General features: G+C 43.7%; 1 protein-coding gene across 2 annotated transcripts in view; it reads left to right on the top strand.

Moving 5' to 3' along the window:
- Positions 1 to 20573, top strand: part of USP8 (ubiquitin specific peptidase 8) — a 1053131-nt gene that overhangs the window by 546 nt on the left and 1032012 nt on the right. For both annotated transcript variants that reach the window (XM_069624966.1, XM_069624967.1), the window contains exon 2: positions 16854 to 17029. In XM_069624966.1, coding sequence (XP_069481067.1) covers positions 16926 to 17029 — 104 coding nt within the window. In that variant the 5' untranslated portion in view covers positions 16854 to 16925. The remainder of the gene's footprint in view (positions 1 to 16853; positions 17030 to 20573) is intronic.

The raw sequence follows: 20573 nt of genomic DNA, 5'->3' as shown, positions 1-20573 counted from the left end.
GTCCCTTGAGGGCAACATTTCCCTGGGTGTGGGCATACCTGCCTACATTTGAAAATCAAAATTCCTGAGATTTAAGACTCCGCCCATTTCCACACGGCTCCGCCCATACGCCCCGCCCACCCGTCAAAAAGGTAAACTTGGTTGTTGTAGCCTTCAGTTTGCTTACTATAGTATTGAAAATAATTAATTCAATGCTATAGTAAGCAAAATGTAATTGGATTGAAATCACTATTATTGCTGTGGTGGCGCCCTCGGTGTGCTTACTATAACATTGAATGAATGATTTTCAGTGCTATTTTAAGCAAAATGAAGGCGGCGCAATAGTGCTTTCCATCCATGTCATTGCATTGAACGCAGCATTATTTCGGCAGCGCTGCCGCCGCCTTCATTTTGATTAAAATAGCACTGAAAATCATTCATTTAAAGCTGTAGTAAGCAAAATGAAGGCGGCGCCGCAGCAGAAATAATGCTGTTTCAATCCAATGACATGGATTGAAAGCAGCATTGTTTCGGCTGCTGCTCCGACTTCATTTTGCTTACTATAGCATTGAATTAATTATTTTCAGTGCTATGGTAAGCAAAATGAACGTGGCACCACCGCCGTAATAATAGTGCTTTCAATCCAATGATATGGCTTGAAAGCACTATTATTATAGTGGTGCAGGCAGTGGGCACGAACATTTCGCGCCGGGTCCCGTCATATTCTCCACCTGATTGGCTACCGCGGCAGCCAATCAGGTGGAGAATATGACGGGACCGGAAAGAATCTCAAAATTCCTGAGATTCAAGGAACTTTTCCGGAGACCCGGAGAAATGCTTGAAATTCCGGAGTCTCCGGAAAAATTCCGGAGGTTAGGCAGGTATGGATGTGGGGCGCGATTGCCGTGGGGAGAGTAGCCGCAGCACAGTAGCGGCAGCTGCTGACTGGCAGTCACATAGTACTTGCGTAATGTTACGGAAATCAGAGGCTCTTTCACGCCTCTTGGGGTGGGGGCATAAAAGGGTGCCTTTCCTGGTGGCTACCTGCCTTTGTAATCAAGCCAGTACACACCACGGAGGAAAAAAGACGGCTGCCTTTGAGCATTCCCGGTTTCCCGCCCCAACACTCCAATTGCTATTGCATTCTACCCAGACCCGTGCGCAAAGAAAGAAGACTGCATTGCCTCCCCGACTCGCTTGTGTGCAGAACTACTCAGAAAGAAGGTAGGTACAACCCGTTGCTTCTGTTGACATTTTAGAAAATGTTCCTTTAAACTGTGTACATAGCGTTCGGCTGGTACTCAAACAGTAGTTTGCATAGTTCAGAGTGCATTCTGGACAAGAACGGGTAAATGGGAATAGTTTGTTTTACACTTTCCTAGCCCAGATTTTTTTCAAACGTGTAGACGCCTGCCTCGGTTGGATCAAGTGCGTGTATTGTAATCGCTTTGCTCTGTTCCTGCTTCCCCTTTAGGTGTCCCGCGCCTGAAAGGGTAAATGGCAGAACGTCGCTTCACCCTGTTCTGTCCCAAAAAAAGTCTAAATGGCAGAAACATTTCTTAGAGTTCAAAACATATATTGGAAGTTGCTGCTGTTCTGGGCACTTCTTTGTTGGTTTTAATTGGACAAGTTTCAAATTTGGTACTGTTTTCTGCAGTTCTGAGAACTTAATTTGTTTAGAGTTATGATTCGGGGCAGGAACATTTGGAACTAATTACACTTCTTTTCATGGTTCCATTGAAGTTTTATCCCAATGCAAATTGTTGTTCGTCCTGGTGGGAGTCCTTTCTCGTACTGAGTTGGTTGCAGTGGTGCAGCTAGGATTTCTCAACAGCTGCGCTGTATACTCATGGGCCTATGGTAAAGTTCCCCATAAACCGGGGGGAATATATTGGATGAGACGGTTTGTTTGCTGTTGCTCGGTCCCGCGGACAAGATCCGAGTTTGAGCTTTGATGGTATCTTTATTTCATTGTTTAGAACAGCACAATGGTACTCCTTTCATTGGCAGGACAAGGATGATGGGCAGAAAGGTTCTGGCCAGAATAAAAAAAATGCAGGCAGTGCAAAGGTCTCTGGAGGTTTACATGCATGTGTAACTGGCCCTATGTGGTGAGCCCCTTGCATGGACAGATGTAAATGTTTCCTGCTGCACAACAGTAATCTGCATACCAAATAACTCTGAAGTGTGAATATTTGACCACTAGTAATGCAGTGAGACCAATGCCCACTTGTTGTTGCATGCTTTTTTTTCACACTCTTGTTTCTTTAAAATAGGCAGAAGAAGCACTCTCAAGTCCACTTTTACAGGGAGCTGCCATCTTTATGCATTTCATTTTGCATTCCTGTAAAGGTTATATAAACAGGCCAACAAGTACCAGAATGCAATCTGATATGAGGTTTGTTATTTCAGTCCAGAAATTGGATCCTGTCCTGTGGTTTCAATTACTTTGAAAAGTTCTACACAGGCCCCTGAAGGCCATGTGTGACCCAATGTACGGTGTCTTTCACTGTAAGAGATTATGCCCAGCGGGTGTAAGGCTTAAATTAGGACGGCCATGCAGACAGAGTGAAAGAGATTAAAGTGGGACAGAAAACGAGATAGTCAAGGAAAAGGTGAGGAAAGTGAGATTAAGAAAGTGGGCACAAAAGAGAGGAAAATATAGGCACTATACGGGAAGTAAAATGGGGGCAGAGATTGCACGTGAGAAATGGAAGCAATGGGCGGTTAAAGGGCAAGAGTGAGATGGAAGAAAGCTGAGGGTTGGGGTAGATGCAGGAGGAGGAGGAGTTGAAATGTAACTCAGAGAGAGCACTGTGACCAGACGGGTAGAGACCGCTATATCACACTTGCTGTGAAATGCACACTGGGATGTGCAAATTGGCTAGAGTCCAGCCCTCCATGCTCACATCAGCTGAATGCCTCCTTTTGATGTTTCGTCAGAAGAGTTGTTTGCTGACTAGTACTTTCCTTTGGCACAGAGCACCCTCCGGGTACTGAAAAGTGAATGCTCATAGATGTGCCAGTCTTCAGGCTGTAGTGACTTGCAGCCTATGTGACCTGCAGCCTATGTGGGATGTTGGTCCCAGGTGAAGTGAGGGATGCTCTTACCCTCAGGGCATACCCTGCTTTTTATTTACCTTCATGCCCCTTGCTTCACTCTGGCCTCGTAACGAAGCTCGCCAGTGCTCCTGTGGTGTTCTGTATTGTTCCGTTTCAGTTTTTTCTTTCTTAATGGTAAAGACCATTCAGTTGAATATTGTATTAGATCGATTGAGTTTCTGGTCAGATGCTGCCTGCCTATTTGACCTGTTGGCTGCCATCTATGCTGTAGATAAGTAGGATGTTTCCACTGTATGGCTGTTTGAAATGAGTAAGTGGCTGTGATTGAGACCTTCTGCCGTTTTTTTTCCGCACAAATCGAACCATATGAAAGCACCATCACTTTAAAAGTGACTTTCAAATGACAAACGACTTCAAAAACTGCTCAACAATCTGACCTGTTGGAGGGCATTGGTGAGATGTAATGGAAAGGAAACTCTGTACACAATGTGCAATATGGTCCTAATTTAAGCAGCCCTTTCTCTGAACCAAAAGTTATTGCCTCTCACAAACCTTTAAAATGCACAGTGGAGTTTCCAGACTAAACGTTTACCCCATCTGCCAATTCAGAGCCTTCTTTTGGTGTAGTTGGGTAACAGCGTATTTGGTTGACGGAGGGATTGACACTTTGCAGTGTGAGATGGTAAAATGGAACCTGTCAGCCAGTGCTAGGAATTGGCATACATCGTATTTGTCCAAATGCTAGACAAGTGTTGTTCAAATAGGTCCGGCTATGATGTAGCCTCTCCAAATTTGGCCCACTTTCAACTCGGCACCTTTAGAATGGAGTCTCCTTACCGCTACTTTGTTTCACAATCAATGCATCATTTAAACTGAAAAGACTTAAAAAAATGTTTTTGAGGAGTTTGGATTATTCCTAGCAAGAATATTGCAACATGTTATAATTGGGCCATACTTTCTGGCTATTTCTTTTACTTCAGGTGTTTGAATGTACTGGCAATGTCAAAACCAATAAGACCTTCGGGCGCACAGAATCTTTATGGCCTAAATCAATGCCTGGACACGTGCGTGATCAAATTGTAATGGGAGAGCCCCAGGCTATGCCACCTCCTAGTTATTCATACCCAAAGGATGACAAAAATAGACACTTTTCTTCTTCATATAGGCTCATGGTATTACCTAACAAAGAAACAGTCTCAGGGCCATGGCTAACTATTTAAAAATGCACAAAGGGTCTCCTGAACATGCCAAATCCAGTGGCAAGTGGGTGGATGCTGAAAGGTGCCTCACAGGACCATGTTCATATTGATTCTCTCATGCAACATCAAATACAGGCAGAGGCCAAGAGTTGGCAGGCTGTGCTTGAAAGAATTATGTCAGTTGTCTTTCTGTCCAAAAATGTTTGGCATTTAGTGTCTCTTCAAACAAGTTATTAACTCCAGACAATGGACATTTCTTAGGCCTTGTTGCACTACTAGGGAAATTTGTTCCGATCATGATGGATCATTTGCATCGAGTGACCTCACAAGAGCACAAGAGATCCACAGTCACTATTGCGGAAATGTCATTCAGAATGAACTAATTAGTTTAATGGTGTCTCGAGTAAAGCATGCAATTTTACAAAGGGTGAAGGCTGCAAAATATTTCTGTTATTTTGGATTGTACCACAGATATCAGCCACACCAAACAACTGTCTTACACTGTAGGAATTATGGATCTTACAGGCAAAGACATTTCTGTGAATGAATATTTTATAGGGTATCACCCCGCAGACTAGACATCTGGTGAAGTACTTGCAAACCGTCTGTATTCTGAAATGGCAGAATGCGGTCTAGAGATGGACAACTGCTGTGTTCAGGCGTATGATAATGGTGCAAACATGTTTGGAGTAAACAAAGGAGTCCAAGCGCGAGTTCTCGAGCAATACCCTGTGCGTTTATTTTAACCCATGTGGCTGCCACAGTCTAAATTTGGTGGTTGGCGATGCTTCCAAACCCTCTGAAATTGTTTTCTCTTTTTGGTGTACTTCAGAGACTCTATAATTTGCTTGCAGCTTCAACCAAATGCTGGAACAATCTTTCCTTGAGAAAGGTCTGTGAAACACAAAGGGAGTGTAGAATTGAAAGCTTGAGAGCAGTGCAGTATCAATTTGTTGAGATACACACAGCACTCATGAGCATTGAAGAAAAAGTCAATGACCCAACATTGTCCTCGGAGGCTAAGTCCCTTGCTTTACACTTGGAAGATTTCAGTTTTATTTGTTCTTAAGTTGTTAGGTATACGTATTTCAGGTGAACATTGTTAGCAAATCTATGCAGTCCAAACAAATTGATTTCCCGGCCTGCGATGACCTGCCTAAGAACTGCATTGCCTTTGTCAAATGTTATAGGGGCGTTGGTTTTGAGTCTGCTGTAACAGCAAAGGAGAGCCTTACTTTTAAGGCACCCTACTTTTAAGGCACCCTACTTTTAAGGCAACTGAATGGCATAGGAAAAAAAAGAAAATGTTTGCGTATGAGACCCCTGAGAATGAAGAAGAACATTTTAAAGGAACCACATTTTATACCCTGATTGACACCATAACTAATTTGCTTAAAAGGCGCTTTTCCCAGTTGTTTGTGCACAATACAAGCTAGGGTTTCATGTTCAACATATAGCTCTTGCCTAGAAAAGAAGAACTGAACTAATACAACTGTGCAAGCACCTGGAGCAATTGTTAGCAAAGGGTGGTGATAGTGCACCAGAATCTGGTATAGATGGTTCCCAGTTGGCCGAGGAACTGAGACATATCCAGCCATCGCTTCAGAAGAGTTCTATTATGCCCCTTCAAGTTTTGCAGCACATTCATCACACAAAAACACATTGGTTGTTTCCAAATGTATGCGCGTTGCCATCGCGTTGCCATGAGGCTCTTATTAACAAATCGTTTTTTTTTTTTTAACATAAAACACCAATGTATTCATTTATTAAATTATTCATTGAAAATATTTGCGCATTTCCCTAAGTAGACCTGATGGGGTTTAAAAAAATAGCGACCACTTTTCTTGTGGACTGCACACAAAACTTTGGTGTTAACTATCTATTAGGAGTGCACAGTCTTCCACTTGCAGATTTTACAATGGATTAGAAGGTTTCATCATCATTGCAGTTGCTTGCCTAGTGGACAAACACCTCACATATGTCACAATAGGGGCGTTCATCACTTTTACTACCATGATAAGTAGTATGTGGAGGAGAAACGGGCATTTTCGTTTGTGTTGGGCAATCCTCAATATCATGGAGATCAAGGCAGTCACAGATATCACAGGAAAGGCGCGGTGGTGGTTACTTCTTCGTCTCCCTTCCGTTTAAGCTGTCGTAGTTATCCACTTTGTTGCCATTAAGAGATGCTACAGACGTGGTTTCAAGTTTCGCTCGCAGGTCATAATTTTTGTTCTGGAGATCAACTATTACAGAATTGAGGAAATCAATCATATCCTGGCTATCCACGGATGACTTCTCATCTTGGAGCTGGCTATTGAAGACGCATCACCTGAGGAATTACTTAGATTGTAAAGCTGTTGCTTCAGTTCATTTAGTTCCTGCTCCAAATTGTGCACCTTTTTCTGCAGCTTCATCTTGTCAGATTCCAGAGATTGAATGACTGACTGCAAAGACTTTGCTGTGGCATTTTCTCCGACACATTTTCTAACTAACAATTCCAACTACAGTGGTGAAAGGTGCTTTAGTAAATTGAAACTGATAAAGACATACTTGCGCTCCACAGTGGTCAAGGAAAGGCCATCAGCCCTTGCAATACTTTCAATTGAGAGTGAACTTGTTGAAAAAAAATGCATTATGCAGCAGCAAAGTCAAGGAGAGCCCCTTTAGCATAGACTGAAAATTGACACACAACTTTATAAGTACTACATGGTATCGGTCATATTTTCGAATGCATTTTTTTAAAAATGCAATTATCTCAAACGTTTCGTCAAATGTTTTTTGAATGTATTATTTTTTGTTTTATATTTTTTTGGGTTTCGTAAGTAAAAAAAGTGTTTAAAAAAAACAGGGTTTTAGGGGGAACCCCCCATTTTAAACATAAAATTAAAAAAAAAAAATCAAACATTTTTGTCGGCAAAATTGATTCGAGAAAATGGCATTCTAAAAAATTACATTCAAAATAGTCACTATAAACCATACTATAAACTGTTTGTGTACTCTGCTTTGTCTGAGGAATTACTGGAAAATTCTTGAATCATGATGTAATGAAACTGATTGTTAAGCAGTGATTTGTTGACCTTTGGTCGGAGTTACTTAACAGTGTAGTTTGGGAGTGGCGAGCAAGCGGGAGCGCTTTCTAGTGTTTTGCCCTGGGCACCAATGGACTAGAAACTGCCCTGATAATAATGCCTGCACAGGCTAATGATTGCAGACGTGCACTGTCTCCAGCTCCTCTAGTTTCGTTATGTCCCCCTTCACCTCTTGCAACGATTGGGACAGTCCCACTCGCATATTGCTCAACTGCGACTGAATGGTGTTTGCTATCTTGTCCCCAAAATCCTGAAAGCATTGGGGAAGGACCTCCTGGGTGACCACTTAATCTTTTGCAGTGCCTGCCAGCGCCCCCATATCCTCTCCTGCCCTGGGCCGCTGACCTCCCCCAGCCGATACCTCGCAAACTCTGCTCCAGAGCCGCTTCTAGAAATTTTTTCAGGGTGTAGGACCTTCCTCTGCCACTTTGTGGGTCCGCCCTTGACTGTGGGGGGTTGGTACTCGCAATTGAGCCATTGTTTGTCCTCCTCGGGTTTCAAATAACCCTCCTCCTGGCTTTGATGCCAGGATCACTCTGCCCTGAGCCCAACCAAATGGCCTCTCGGTTATTCTTCCTCTCCCACCACGGATGTAGATGGACTCTTTAGCCCTCTATTCAGCCTCCTGATTGGCCTGGGGGGGCCTGGGCGCCCCTGGTCACTGCCTTCTCTGCGTGGTGTGCCTCTTTCTCCCTTGCTGTGCTTTTGGATGGGGGTGTGCAGGCTGAGGCACTTATACAGTTCTAAAATCGAAAATGTACCTCACATGGGCCTCCAGCTATAACACCCCAGGGCCAACTTGGTCTTCATTTAGTGGCTTCAAAGCTTGGACAGGGGCCCTCCTACCACGCTCCACCACACTTCAATGTCACTCTGCTCAAAGCTGGTAATCACTGCTTGCACTGGCCAGCCTCTGCCAGCTTCCAATCTTTCCTTGGGCCAGGGCACACGCTGACCTGTGATGGTCCCCCCCCTGAGGGGGGGGCAAGGGAGAGTCGATCCCCTCAGGGTCGCAGCCTTCCTGCGTCTTCGATCTGCAGCCCTCCTAAGCCTCTTGGCCTCTCCGGGTGCTCTTCTCCTCTCTGCAGCTCTCAGCAGTGGGCTACCGGTTTGGCTCCTACGGGTCCTCCTGATTTCTCTGATGAGATGTTGCTTTGCTGGCTGCTTTGCCGGCGTGGGGCAGTTCACTCCTGACTCGATCTTCCCGCTGCTGCTCGCCCACAGGAGCGCCCCTGCTCCACAAATGCCCCTGTGACCCTCCAATATCGCAGGCAGCTTCTCTGCCATCCGACAGCGGCTGCTTTCCACCAACCCGCCTTGCAGCCGCACTGGATCCCCGGTCTGCAAGCGTATCTCTCAGCTTGGCCTGCACTGGCCGTGGGCGCGGTGCCCCCAAGCCTCTGACAACGCAGAGACAGAGACTGCACATCCGCCTCTGCCAAAGTCCCCCCAGCGAATCGGGCTGTTGCACTCCACCACTAAAGCCTACATTGATAAATCCTCACCTGGGGAAGGCTCTTTTAATCTATCTTTGTCTTTGGCCCAGGTGGGGGTGGGGGGCCTGAGAGCACCATGATCACGCTGCTCTCCCCTAGGTGACCATCTTAGAATCCCAATCACAATGCACTTTTGAATGGGTATCCATCATAGATGCCACTACAACATGTTGTTTTTTTATTTTTAAAAAGGATATGTGCTTTTATGTGGCTGCACTGGCATTTTGGGGCACCCAGTCTAGCCATTCTTTGCTGTGGGATGACATTTTCTTTTTTTACTGGGATTCTATGACAAAGCAAGCATGATGAGTGTTATGTTCCTAGACTGGCATTTAGGGCAGCCAGTCAAGCCATTTCTTACTGTGGTGTGGCTTTTCTCACTAGGTATCAAAGGTAAAGCAAACATGATAAGCATTATTATGCATCTAGACCTGTTTTCTTGTTGTGACTAGACATTTCTAAAGGCAAAGCCAACAGGGGTGTGAGGCAGAGCCATGATGGGCATGTTTTCTTATAGTAGTATCATTACTGGCACTATGTGCAGTTGGTTTGTACCCCACCACTGCCACCCAAGGGTAGTCTCCAGGTGCTTGTGTGGATCTGCAAAAAAGTGGGGTGGGGAGGTTATTGGGGGAAAAGGGTGAGGGGATAGGTTCAGAACCAGGAGAAACTGCCGTCTGTGAATGTTTTGCATGTGGTCACTTGTGAGCAGCCTTGTGCATTGTAACCTTATGGGTAAGAGTCCATGCCTCGGGTGTGTGGTAGTGTTTTGCGTCGGTGTTAGTGTTGTGTGGTTATGATGGGTTGATTGTGTGCACTGGTTAGATAGTGTCTATAAGGGATTCAGTCACAGGTGGTCGCAGCTGTAAGATAGTCTGGCATCTTGGTGTATTGTTGCATTTTAGATGGTTTTGAGCTATATGCGTGGTTCACTCTGAATGTTGGGAAAGTAATGAATTTCAGTATGTTTATGAATGTGATTAGTCCAAGATCTGGTGTAGAGGAATCATCAATTATGTAGGAGGAGCAGAAAGGGAAGAGGGTTAGTAAAGTCTGGTGAGTTCGTTGTGGTCTCTCTAGGGCGGCCTTTGGATGCCGCTTGATGGTATTTAGCCAGGTTCTTGTTTGCAGTTCTTTGGCCCCTCTTGTCTCCTCTCTAGTTGTTTGTCAGCGGTGTTGTTGTTGCTGGTGACCCTTCTAGGTTGTCATTGTCTGCTTAATAGCCAGGTTATGAGTTTGAGAAGGTGATGCGGTCTTCTGTGGTTCTAATTACTTTGGGCATGTTGTTCCAGGTGTTAGCAATTAGACGTGAGAAAGCTGTTCCGACAAATGTCATTTTTGTGGTGTTTTGCCTCTATTTGTAGGTTGTTGCTGGATCTTAGTTCCCTACCTGGGCGATATCGGCTAATCTTGTCTTGGAGGAATTCCGCTCCTTGTCTGTGCAATGCTTTGTGGGCGATGCAGTGTGCTTTTGAATTTGATGCACTTTTTTTACTGGTAACGAGATAGTGTAGTGTTTTCAGTGCTGGAGTGATGTGGTCTCTTCTGTGCAGTCTTAGTAGGATCCTGGCTGCTGTATTTTACACCCTTTGGGGTTTCCTGGCGAGTCTTTCTGGCATTCCTAGGTAGACGATGTTTGCGTAGGTAATTCTTGCAAGTATCTGGGATCTGAGTGGTTGTAGGAGGAAGAAGCATTTTTTTGGCAATTGCGTTGACTTGCGGTTCCTGTGATAGTCTGTTGTCCATGAGTATTCCTAGGTTGTTTACTACATTGGTAGTCTCTGGTTGCGTTCCCATGCCGATTGGCCAGTCCAATTGTGGGTTCCCTCCATCGAATCGAACCCTGCGGGTGAGAGCATTATTTCCGTTTTTGCAGGGTTCAGTTTGAGGTTGTTCGTTATCATCCATGTCTGTGAGGCAGTTGTTGAGGGTTGTTATTTTGTTCCTGTGTTCTGCTTGTTTTCACAATCAGTTGTGTCGTCTGCATAGTTGTAGGTGGTAAGTCCGTAGGATCGAATGATTTTCATCAGTGGGCACATGTAGAGGGGAGAGGCTGGAACCCTGTGGGACTCCGCAGGATATATTTTTGGTGTTTGAGGTGAACGGTGGTAGGTAGGTTCGTTCGGTTTGTTCAGAATAAGCTAATCCACTTTAGTGCAGATTCCTGCATGCCACATTCCATCAATCTTTTTATTAGTGTAACATGGCTGATTGTGTCAAAAGCTGCTGAAATGTCCAATAGAAGGTGGGCCGATTGGGTGTCGTCTGCGTTTATTTTCAGGCCGTCCCATATCAGTAGACGTGCTAACTCTATTCCGCTCATCGGTCTGAAGCCAACTTGTGATTGGTTGAGTATTCCGTTTGTTTCGATGTATGTCATGATCTCTGCTTCCAAAAGGTCAGGGTTTTCCCAACTCCCTTGGAAGCAGATCCATAACCCAGGTTCCGAGTGCCAACCAGTCCCAATTGGGACCTTTTGGACCCAGTCCTGGCGCCAGTGGCACCAGGCTCATAAATATGCCCAGTCCCAGCGCTGGAAGCGCCGGGCTCATAATGCTTGGGCGGACTTACCTGCAGCAGACCATGCTGCTTACTTGCCTGCCAGTTGAGCCTCTGATCCTCTTCTGTTTGGAACTACTTTTCCTGTTGGGTGGGGCAGGAGCCACTCCCTAGATTCAGAACACTGGAACTCTTCTGGAAAGCAGGAACTCTTTTCTTACCTAGGCGTGGCTGTGGAAGGAGGGACCTAAGCACTACAGGAGGCTATTTAAACCACACCCGATGGATGAATCTTGCTTTGCGTTATTCTGCATCCTCTGCAGCAGAACGCTCATCGTGTCTTCTGCATCTGATCCTGGGCCTAAGGAAAAAGGCTTACCATCCTGAATCCAGTCTTCAGCAACACCTATAAAGACAAGAAAGAACAGGTTAGCATTACGGTCTTCAGTGACAGCTCTTCACTTACCTGGTCCATCGGCTGTCACCAACGCCTCGCGCTGCATTCCGGCATCTGAAAGACAAAGGCTTACCTACTCTTCGTGCGCTCCAGAGGTCTTCACACTGCATTCCGGCATCTGTAAGACAAAAGCTTACCAACTCTTCGCACGCTCCGGAGGCCTTCGGCGCTGCATCCCGCATCTGAAAGACAAAACAAGGTGCGTTTAAAGACATTGGGGTACTTTAATACTCGCGTGCCATTACTCCTTTCCACATCTAACCCAGTGGGTATTCCGGCACCCTGCAGCCGCTCCGAACTTGTACCTGCAAAATAAAAAGACAGTTAGAGCGCATCGTGAAGCAGGCAACAAGCGCTTACTTACGTGCTTCCAGGCGCTTCTATTCATCACACGGGCTCCATCTTCAATTCACTTCAGCTCGTCATCCGCCATCGCCGGAACCCTGCAAAACAAGAAACATCATTACTAAAGACTTTAAAGACATTAGAATTACTCGAAACTTACCATTCGTGCAGTAAACGACGGACAGCAGTCCTCTGAAGTCAAGAGGCCTGCTCCCCTTATCCAGTGAAGAAACTGGTTACAGCACCCTGCCCCGAGGCAGATGGAGAGCACGGCGTTCACTTACCTAAGGTGAGAGCGTTAACCTTTGGGGTTCTACAGGAGAAGAGAAAGGGAAGAAGAGAGAGACATTCAATAACCCAGTTCCTTAATCCCATATTTTCTATCTGCAGACATCTTACCCTTCAAGTCAGACATACAGTGCACAGAGGTCCAGCCCAAAGAGCCAGCCGTGTGTTACACATCACCTTTGAAGATACGGTATACGCCCAGTCAAGACTGGCGCCTCTACGGGAATCAGGTGAGCGTTACAATGTATTTAAGATGGATTTTGTGGACATGGTTCTCCAGGATCTTCCCTGGGTAGGGCAGGTTGGCTATCGGTCTGTAGTTGCTTGGGTCTTCTGTGCTTCTTGATCCCCCTTTTTTTTTTTTTATTTTTTTTTTTTTTTTTAATAATACCAGTGGTTTGATGTATGCTGATTTGAAGGAGGACAGTACTATTCCTCTTTTGAGTGATAAATTCATTAGGTTCCGGAAGCGTGTTGCTGGGGTTCTGTGGTTGAGGATTCCTTTGAAGATGTCTGGGTGGCAGGTGTCCCTTGGAGATCCTTCAAGGTTGGGGTCCTTGATCAGTGTGGCGAAAGTTTCTTCTGTGATTGGTTCTAGACAGATGAGTGTTGTTTTCATCTGTGTTTCCGTCTGGTGTCTATGGCCTATTTTTTCTTTCTGTTGGTTGGTGATTTTGTCTCAAGTGTTTGTGTAGGGGTGATGGAATTTTTGCAGGAAGAGTTTTTTTTGTTTTTTTTTGTTGAAGATTTCTTTCTGTGAATTGTTTGATTCTATTCTTGTGGCGTGGTAGAGCGTGTTTTATTTTTTTATTTTTTTGCTTTGAGGACTGTTACTTTGTACAGTTTGAGTTGTCTTTGGTATTTTATTTGGTCTTGCCTGGTGTATTGTTCTCTCCATTTTGCAGTTGTTTTTTTTCGAGTTTTTTCAGTTCTTCTGTGAACCATTTTGCTCCCAGTTTTTTTCGGTGTAGCTTTGAATGTTTTAGCTGGTGCTAATTGGTCAAGTGCCTTGGTGATCCAATTGTTGATTGTGTCTTCTCTTGTATCTGTGTTTGTATCGGTGGCATCTCTTTCGCCTAGATTGTCGTGGTGGGCTGATGGCATGGCAGCCTTGTCCGCTAGTTTTGTTGCAAAGTTGGGGTTGTAAGAAGATGGTCTGTAGATCAGGAGGAATACTATGTTGGATTGGTCATTGAGTTCTAGCTTGTTTAGGAGGGATTCATAGTCTTCTGCGTTGGCTGTGATGATTCGAGGTGCTCAGGCGTGTTTTTTGTGTATAGTTGCGATTCCGCCTCCTCTTCGGTTTTCTCTGTTGGTGTGTATAAATTTATAATTGTCGGGTAGTGCTATGTTCGCGTTAGCTTTATAGTTGTCCGATAGCCAGGTTTCTATAAGGAAGAGCATGTCTGTGCCTCCTTCGCTTAGGAGGTCATTGATGAGTGTTTTGCCATGCATTCAACGTTGAGGAGGCTGCAGTGTAGTTTGCTTGATTTGCCTTTTATGCTGTTCTTAGTATTATTTGTTCTGACCAGTGTGTTGTTGGTTGGTTTTCCGGTCCAGGTGGGAGTCTTTTGGGTGAGGTGGTTCTTTGTTGGTCAGTCTCTTTGTCGAGTAGACTGATAAGGTTTATGCCGGGATTGGTTAATTCTGGGTGGTAAATAGGGTAGCTACCCCTCTGTTCCAGTCTTGGTGATACAGGGGGTGTAGAGTGAGATGGATTCCAATTTTTGTTCCTTGTTCTGATTGGGGTATTTTCCATGGTGGAGACCGGGTTGGGTTGGCTTATTGGTTGTCGTGTTCTGTTTGGATCTGTATTTGTGACGGCTGCTGGCTTTTGGTTAGTTGTTGCTGTGCTGTTTTGTTTACCACGTTGTCGTATGTGGACAGGTAGCGAGCATTGTAGTCTGTCTTTGCTCTGTTATTTGTATGTCTCCTTGGGCCATCTGGGATGTTTGTCGAGTTTCTTGGGGTTGTGGGATCTTGCTGGTCGGTGCCTTCCCGAGTGGTTTGGGAATTCTTAATATTTCTGTTGTCTTTTCTGGCTTTTTTGTCTTTCTTTTGGCGAGGCATGATGTGTGGATTGCGTTCCTTAGTGGACGTCCTCTTTCGATTGGTGTTTTTCCTGGTCTTTTGGGTTTAGTCTTTGCTGTTTGGGGTTTGTTGTTGCTTGTATTTGATAGGTTGTGGGTAGTTGAGACCTCAGTTGATGGGACTTTGGGGTTCCTTTTTTTGATTGCTTTAAAAAAAATGTTTTATCTTGGAGGTACTTTTGGTTATGGTTGTTGATTATTGGATTTTGCGCAAAGCAAACATGAATACTGTGTGAAGGAGTACATGTGAATACTGGCATATATTGGTGCAGTCATGTTAGGGAGAATTCTCATGTCTGTGCTAATTCCCTTCAACCTTAGAGACCCCCAGCTCTTTTGCTGGACTGTAGAACTTTTTAATTTTAACCCTGCAGTGAATGAGACCTTTTTCTCACTCCCTCATGTGTTTTGACCTGAATTGGATTATGCGTTTTCACTGTTTTGGGAGACTGCAAACTCCATAGGCATCTACTTTTTGTAAGGTGACACACAGCACCTTCAGTGCAGTGTCACTGTGAAATCCTTTATATTTCTCATAGGTTTCAAATACCTTTTCTTGTGTGAACTACTGTTCCCAATAATAGTAACGTGAAATTGACTTTTAAGTAACTTTCTCTTTGTGGGTCCAGCACACACCATTTTATGTGGAGTGCTGGGGGGCAGGGGGTTACCTAGTAGCCCCTAATCCTACATTCTCATGTAACATTTTTGTTACCCTCCCCTACTTTAGATGGCTGGTGGCAGTGGGTTACCTTTTCCTACCATTGTGCTTTTCTACCGCAGGCTGAACCCTCAGCTGCATTATAGCACCCATGGGTGACCATTTTATCAAATTGGCCCCCGTCTTCTTTTTTTTTACATTTTCTGTGTGTGAGGTCTTTTCTTCTTTCTTTCTCAACAGCTTGTGACCCTACAAGTGATTTTCTAACAAACTCTCTAACTTTGTGCAAGACCTTTGATTCTAATAAGTGCCTCAGCTCCAAAGACTGTTTCAAATTGACTTTGGCTGTTCTGGCTCCCTGCAGACTTCTAGTCGATTGACTTTGATATTGTTTGTCTCTCAAAGGTGGTAACTTGTTTTAGACTGTTACTGCTGGGAAAGGCTTGTCTAGATTTCATTGGACGATTTAGTTGTCCTCACTTATACTGAGAACCTATTTAACCTTTTTCCTTCCTTTAAACCTTTCTGCAGCCTCAGAATCTGATTGAAGTCGCCCCAGGGTACAGGAATTGTGTAAGAAGCATATTGAAAGATTATTCACTAAATTACTCTGATTCTGAAAAGTAATTTTAAAGTACATTTACATTGTAACATGAATTGCCTTTTTAAAGAACGCTTATTTAAAAGTGGATGTTAAAGAACTATTTATAACTGAAACTTACTGAAACCTTGAGTGTAAGTGTTACTTGGCTACTTTGTATTTACGGATTTCATTTGTACAGCTCATATTTATCCCTCCTTGAGATAGGCCTGGCTGCTCAGTCACACTACCAACCTGTAAGACAGACCTATAGCAAGGTGGGTTACCTAATACCAAGCAGATAAGTTTTGTGCAGTCTCACGCAGTGGGACTACACCAATTCTTACCTAGCAAGTTAGCATGATAATGTATTGACTGTGAGGGTGCTGGGTTCCTGCTTTTGACGGGGATGGCAAAGAATTCTCATCCAGGGGGTGTATGCTATGTTTAGGCCTTGGCTTCCACTTTGGCCCAACATAGTATCACGCTTTACCCTAGCCACAGTGGGGTGTCATTCAGCATAAGTACAACTAAGCAAAAGCAGAATGACAATATGTATTGGTCTGCATACTTTGATGTTCTGAAGTAATCAGTAAGTAATCTCCAAATCACCAAGAAGAAACGTTTCATGGCAATGCTCTTGAAGTAATTGGCAGGTCATCCCAGAATCATCCCCAAATCAACAGGGACAAACGTGCAATCTCTTGAAGTGATCAGCAAGTCACCCTAAAAGCATATGGAACAGATTTCTCTAAAATAGGGGTGGTGATAGCATATTCGTTGTCGTACTAAGCTAGTTTCCAAATCATCACCCACCATTCTGAGATATTTGCTGATGAGTTTAACAGTGTGATGACGTCTCATTATATGGGAATTACTTCTAGTGTAGTAGTTCGATGATCATCAGATGACCCCAGGATGGTCTCTGAAGTCCTCCTTTTAGACCAGGGACATCGGACATATCTTGAGCTAACTGACAATCTTTACTATTATCAAATGCGGCCATAGTTTCCCTGATGCCACGTGTGAGTTATGGCAATGATGTTCTTTTAATCTATTGTATATTTCAGGGTAATGTGTCTTTCTTTTTTCTTGTTTATAAAGAAGGCAGTTGACACCAAAGAACACCTTCAGAGTCACGCCATCTGTTTTTGAAGAACCGTGCCTCGTGTTAACATGCCTGCTGTGCTACCCGCACCCAAGGACCTCTACCTATCCACCTCTCTGGGAGACCTAAACAAGAAGGCAGAAGTGAAACTTGAGAAACAAAGCACCAAAAAGTATGCCTTTAGTTCTCTTTCTCCCTTAAAGATTGTTTAAATAATTTGGAAAGTGAAATCGATAAAGTCAATTTGGTAAACAATATATTTATTTAAGGCCACCTGGAAAGTGGTAGTGCATTAGGATACACTGCAGTGGTTACCCTGAAAAATTCAGGAATTTGCTCTCGCCTAATGGAGTAAAAACAAAGTGTATATAATCTTGACAGTAAATCATTTGGCATTTAGGGATCCGACTGAGCCCTCCAAAACAGTGATGACAATGTAATGTTCACAGGTTCAATAAAAAGTCAACATAATGTACTTGATTTATTGCTCTCAAACAGTTTACATCAATCTATTTTGTGATACCAGTAATTGATTGCCACAAGTACCATTTACATCAAGGGGTTAATTACCACCAACATGTCATTATTCAGTTGTGGTGGTGTCTGGCACTAAAGCTATTTACATTGGTCATTAAGTATGCCAGCACGTCTTTCGAACCTATGTAGAAAGAGAACGCTCCGAAATGTTTGTTTCATATAAAGAAAGTATGTGCATAGTGTTGAATCTTCTATGCAGGCATTGCCCTGCATTCTGGGAACCTGTTAGGAAAGAAATTACTAAACATGAATAACAAAGTGTGGTAGAAGGGGCTCCGTGGCGAACCCAACGTCATAAAAATTACATGCAACCGTTATGAGTAGCGATGCTCAAATGTGTACAGTATTCAAAGTGCTGCCAGCATATCTTGTACACTCAATGTGTCCTGTGTGGATAAGACACACATAGACACCTCCGCACCGGTACCACCAAATGTCCTTGTAATAGTGGAAAATTATGAGGGTAAAAATGTAACTATAAAATGGCTTACCATGTATATTCATCAGTCAATTAAAGATCATGATCAGTAGACTTTGTAAGTCTCTGAAGATTTCTTCTTTGGCAATAGCTGCATAAGAATGAAGTAGTTCTTTGTTACTAGTAATCTACTGATATCAAAATATTAAGATTACGCTCCCCTAAGGAAGTGCTAGATGATTTTGTGATTGCGCTGGAAATGGTAGTTCCTTTGGGCACTGGTAACTAGATAAAAAAATAAGATCAATAACCATAGCGAGCTGCACCTGGTAATACAAATGCTAAATCCCTATCCCTTTGTGTATGGACATACTTTTTCGTAAAGGTTCTTCATGCAGGCTAGAGTTCCAAGGAAAAAGGATGTGGGTGGTGATGTGTGGCTATACTGCCATCCCTTTTTAAATGCACCAGAAAAAATATGTTGCTTTAGTGTTTAAACGCAAGATACATTGGATATATACAAGGATTATCTATGCAAAACAAAGGGGGTTCTGGGAGTCTCTCAACCAGCACGAACACGGCCCATTGAGCTGTTCTTGAGTGGATGGCCCCTGGGAGAGTCTCAACCAAGTCTTTAGCTCACTGTCCCTTTCACAGAGAAGAAATATCCCTGCATATCAGTCTTTGTCCTGCCCAGGGGCAGTCCAACACCAAAATGCTAGGCAATTCTTCTCTGAACAAGAGTACCAACAACAACCCCATACACGTGTTTCAGCCTTGTTGGGCATCATCAGTGAGGTGGAGCTGTGCCTCTATGAGAACAGCGCGCAAGGGGTCCACGTCTGGATTCCCTTGGTAACTTAGGGTGAGACTCAAAGTTAATTAATATGCAAAATAAAGGGGGTTCTGGGAGAATTGCCTAGCATTTCGGTGCTGGACTGCCCCTGTGCAGGACAAAGACTGATATGCAGGGATATTTCTTCTCTGTGAAAGGGAAAGTGAGCTAACGACTTGAGACTCTCCCAGGGGCCATCCACGCAGGTACAGGTCATTGGGCCGTGTTTGTGCTGGTAGAGAGACTCCCAGACCGCCCCCCTTTGTTTTGCATCTCTTATATGTACCAAACATTTCACATTAAAATTGATGCAGAGTATAGAAAAGTTATCCTCCAGCTTGCACCTGTCAGAGCCCCCTGTGTATTGCTGCCTTGATTTCCAAATTTGACAGTAAGAAAAAGGAAATATTGAGACACATATGTAGATTCTGTGCCATGTATGTGTTATTAAAATAGTTGAAGATGCCTACTAATCTTTCCATTCCTGTTGTCCTTCTTGTGCCCTGGATTGAAAAAATGTGTGACAACGGTAGAATATAAAGGATGTTGTGGAAATTGTCTTGGATACAAATTCTGGAAGTATTGTGGATAACCAAGATTGATTACTTATAGACCCTGAGGAAGACTGTGCAGTGTATACAATTCAGGCCCTATGGACCTCATTACAACCCTGGCGGTAGCCATGCTGGTAAAAACGACATGCTGCTGCCAGAGTTGTGTATTTTTTCCAGAGCCTGGCTTTGGGGAATCACCAGGGCATTACAGCCTGGTGGTCCGTGAAGCCAGGCGTCGTAAAAAGTTACTCCCCGTTCCCATTTTGAGTCCCATAGGACTCAATGGGGATGGGTAAGATGGTAGCAATGGCACCATTCATAATGGTGGCGGTACTACTGTCAAAGTCTGCGAGCGGGTCCCTTTCCGCCCGCCAGGTCAGACTTGGCAGGCAGGAGGGCATCTGGCCCGCAAACTTGTACTCAGCCTGTCTGGGAACAACAGTGCCGGTAAGCCTACCGGCACCGTTGTTAGCAAACCGGCAGGGCTGAAATGAGGCCCTATATGTCGAAACGGGCGTCATTTATGAAACCCAGGGTTTCAAAATATATGAAGGAATTAAGGAGTGAATTTTGTTATACCCACCATATATAACTTGTTTTTTCTTATGAATGTATCATTTCTATTTTGCTTGGATTGCCTTGACTGTTTGTGCATGGATGTTAGCTGTATGCTTGTGACATGAATGAGTTGGTGATTCATTTTTTGATGGGTTGTTTTTCACCTTTTGGTAATCACTGATATGTTTACCTTTTATAATTCTTAGTAAATTACTTGATTGTATGAGTTGAACTAAAAATTCCATTGGGTTCAAATGTTTTTAATTGTTATATTTGGCACAAAGAGAGCATGTGGAATGAACACTATGATTCTGTTGCTTGAATGTTAAATTATGAACACTCTTTATGTTTACTTGAATAATTGGGCCAGGTTTCTAACATTTTAAGGGTCAACCCTCATTCAGTTGTACTAACAACAAAAAGTGCTGCAGCATTCTTTGCGTTATACCCACATTTGAAAAATCGATCAGAGATGAACCTTGTTTCTTTTCATATTTTTGTCTCTCACTGTAATTCCATTTGGACATTAAGAAATCTACCTTCGTTACATTATCATTGGTGCCTAATTTGTGACTGATGCTGGCATGTAGAATAGAGTTTCCCTCTGTTGGTTTATGAAATGTTTTGGTATCCAGATGTCGGTTGTTAACCTTACTCTCTAGGTCTAAAAATGTGATCCAACTAGAACTCTTAGTACAGATGAGTGCAAATCGAAATTATTCGTATTCGTTCTGAGTGTACATCTAGTTCTATTACCAAAAATAAAGGTATTTATATATATATATATATATATTATCACAGCCACATCAGAATA

The sequence above is a fragment of the Ambystoma mexicanum genome, chromosome 11 (genome assembly GCF_040938575.1).
Source record: "Ambystoma mexicanum isolate Mex_15411 chromosome 11, UKY_AmexF1_1, whole genome shotgun sequence".
Lineage (NCBI taxonomy): Eukaryota > Metazoa > Chordata > Amphibia > Caudata > Ambystomatidae > Ambystoma > Ambystoma mexicanum.
Note: the sequence above shows the minus strand (reverse complement) of the source record. Positions and strands in the feature narration are given on the sequence as shown.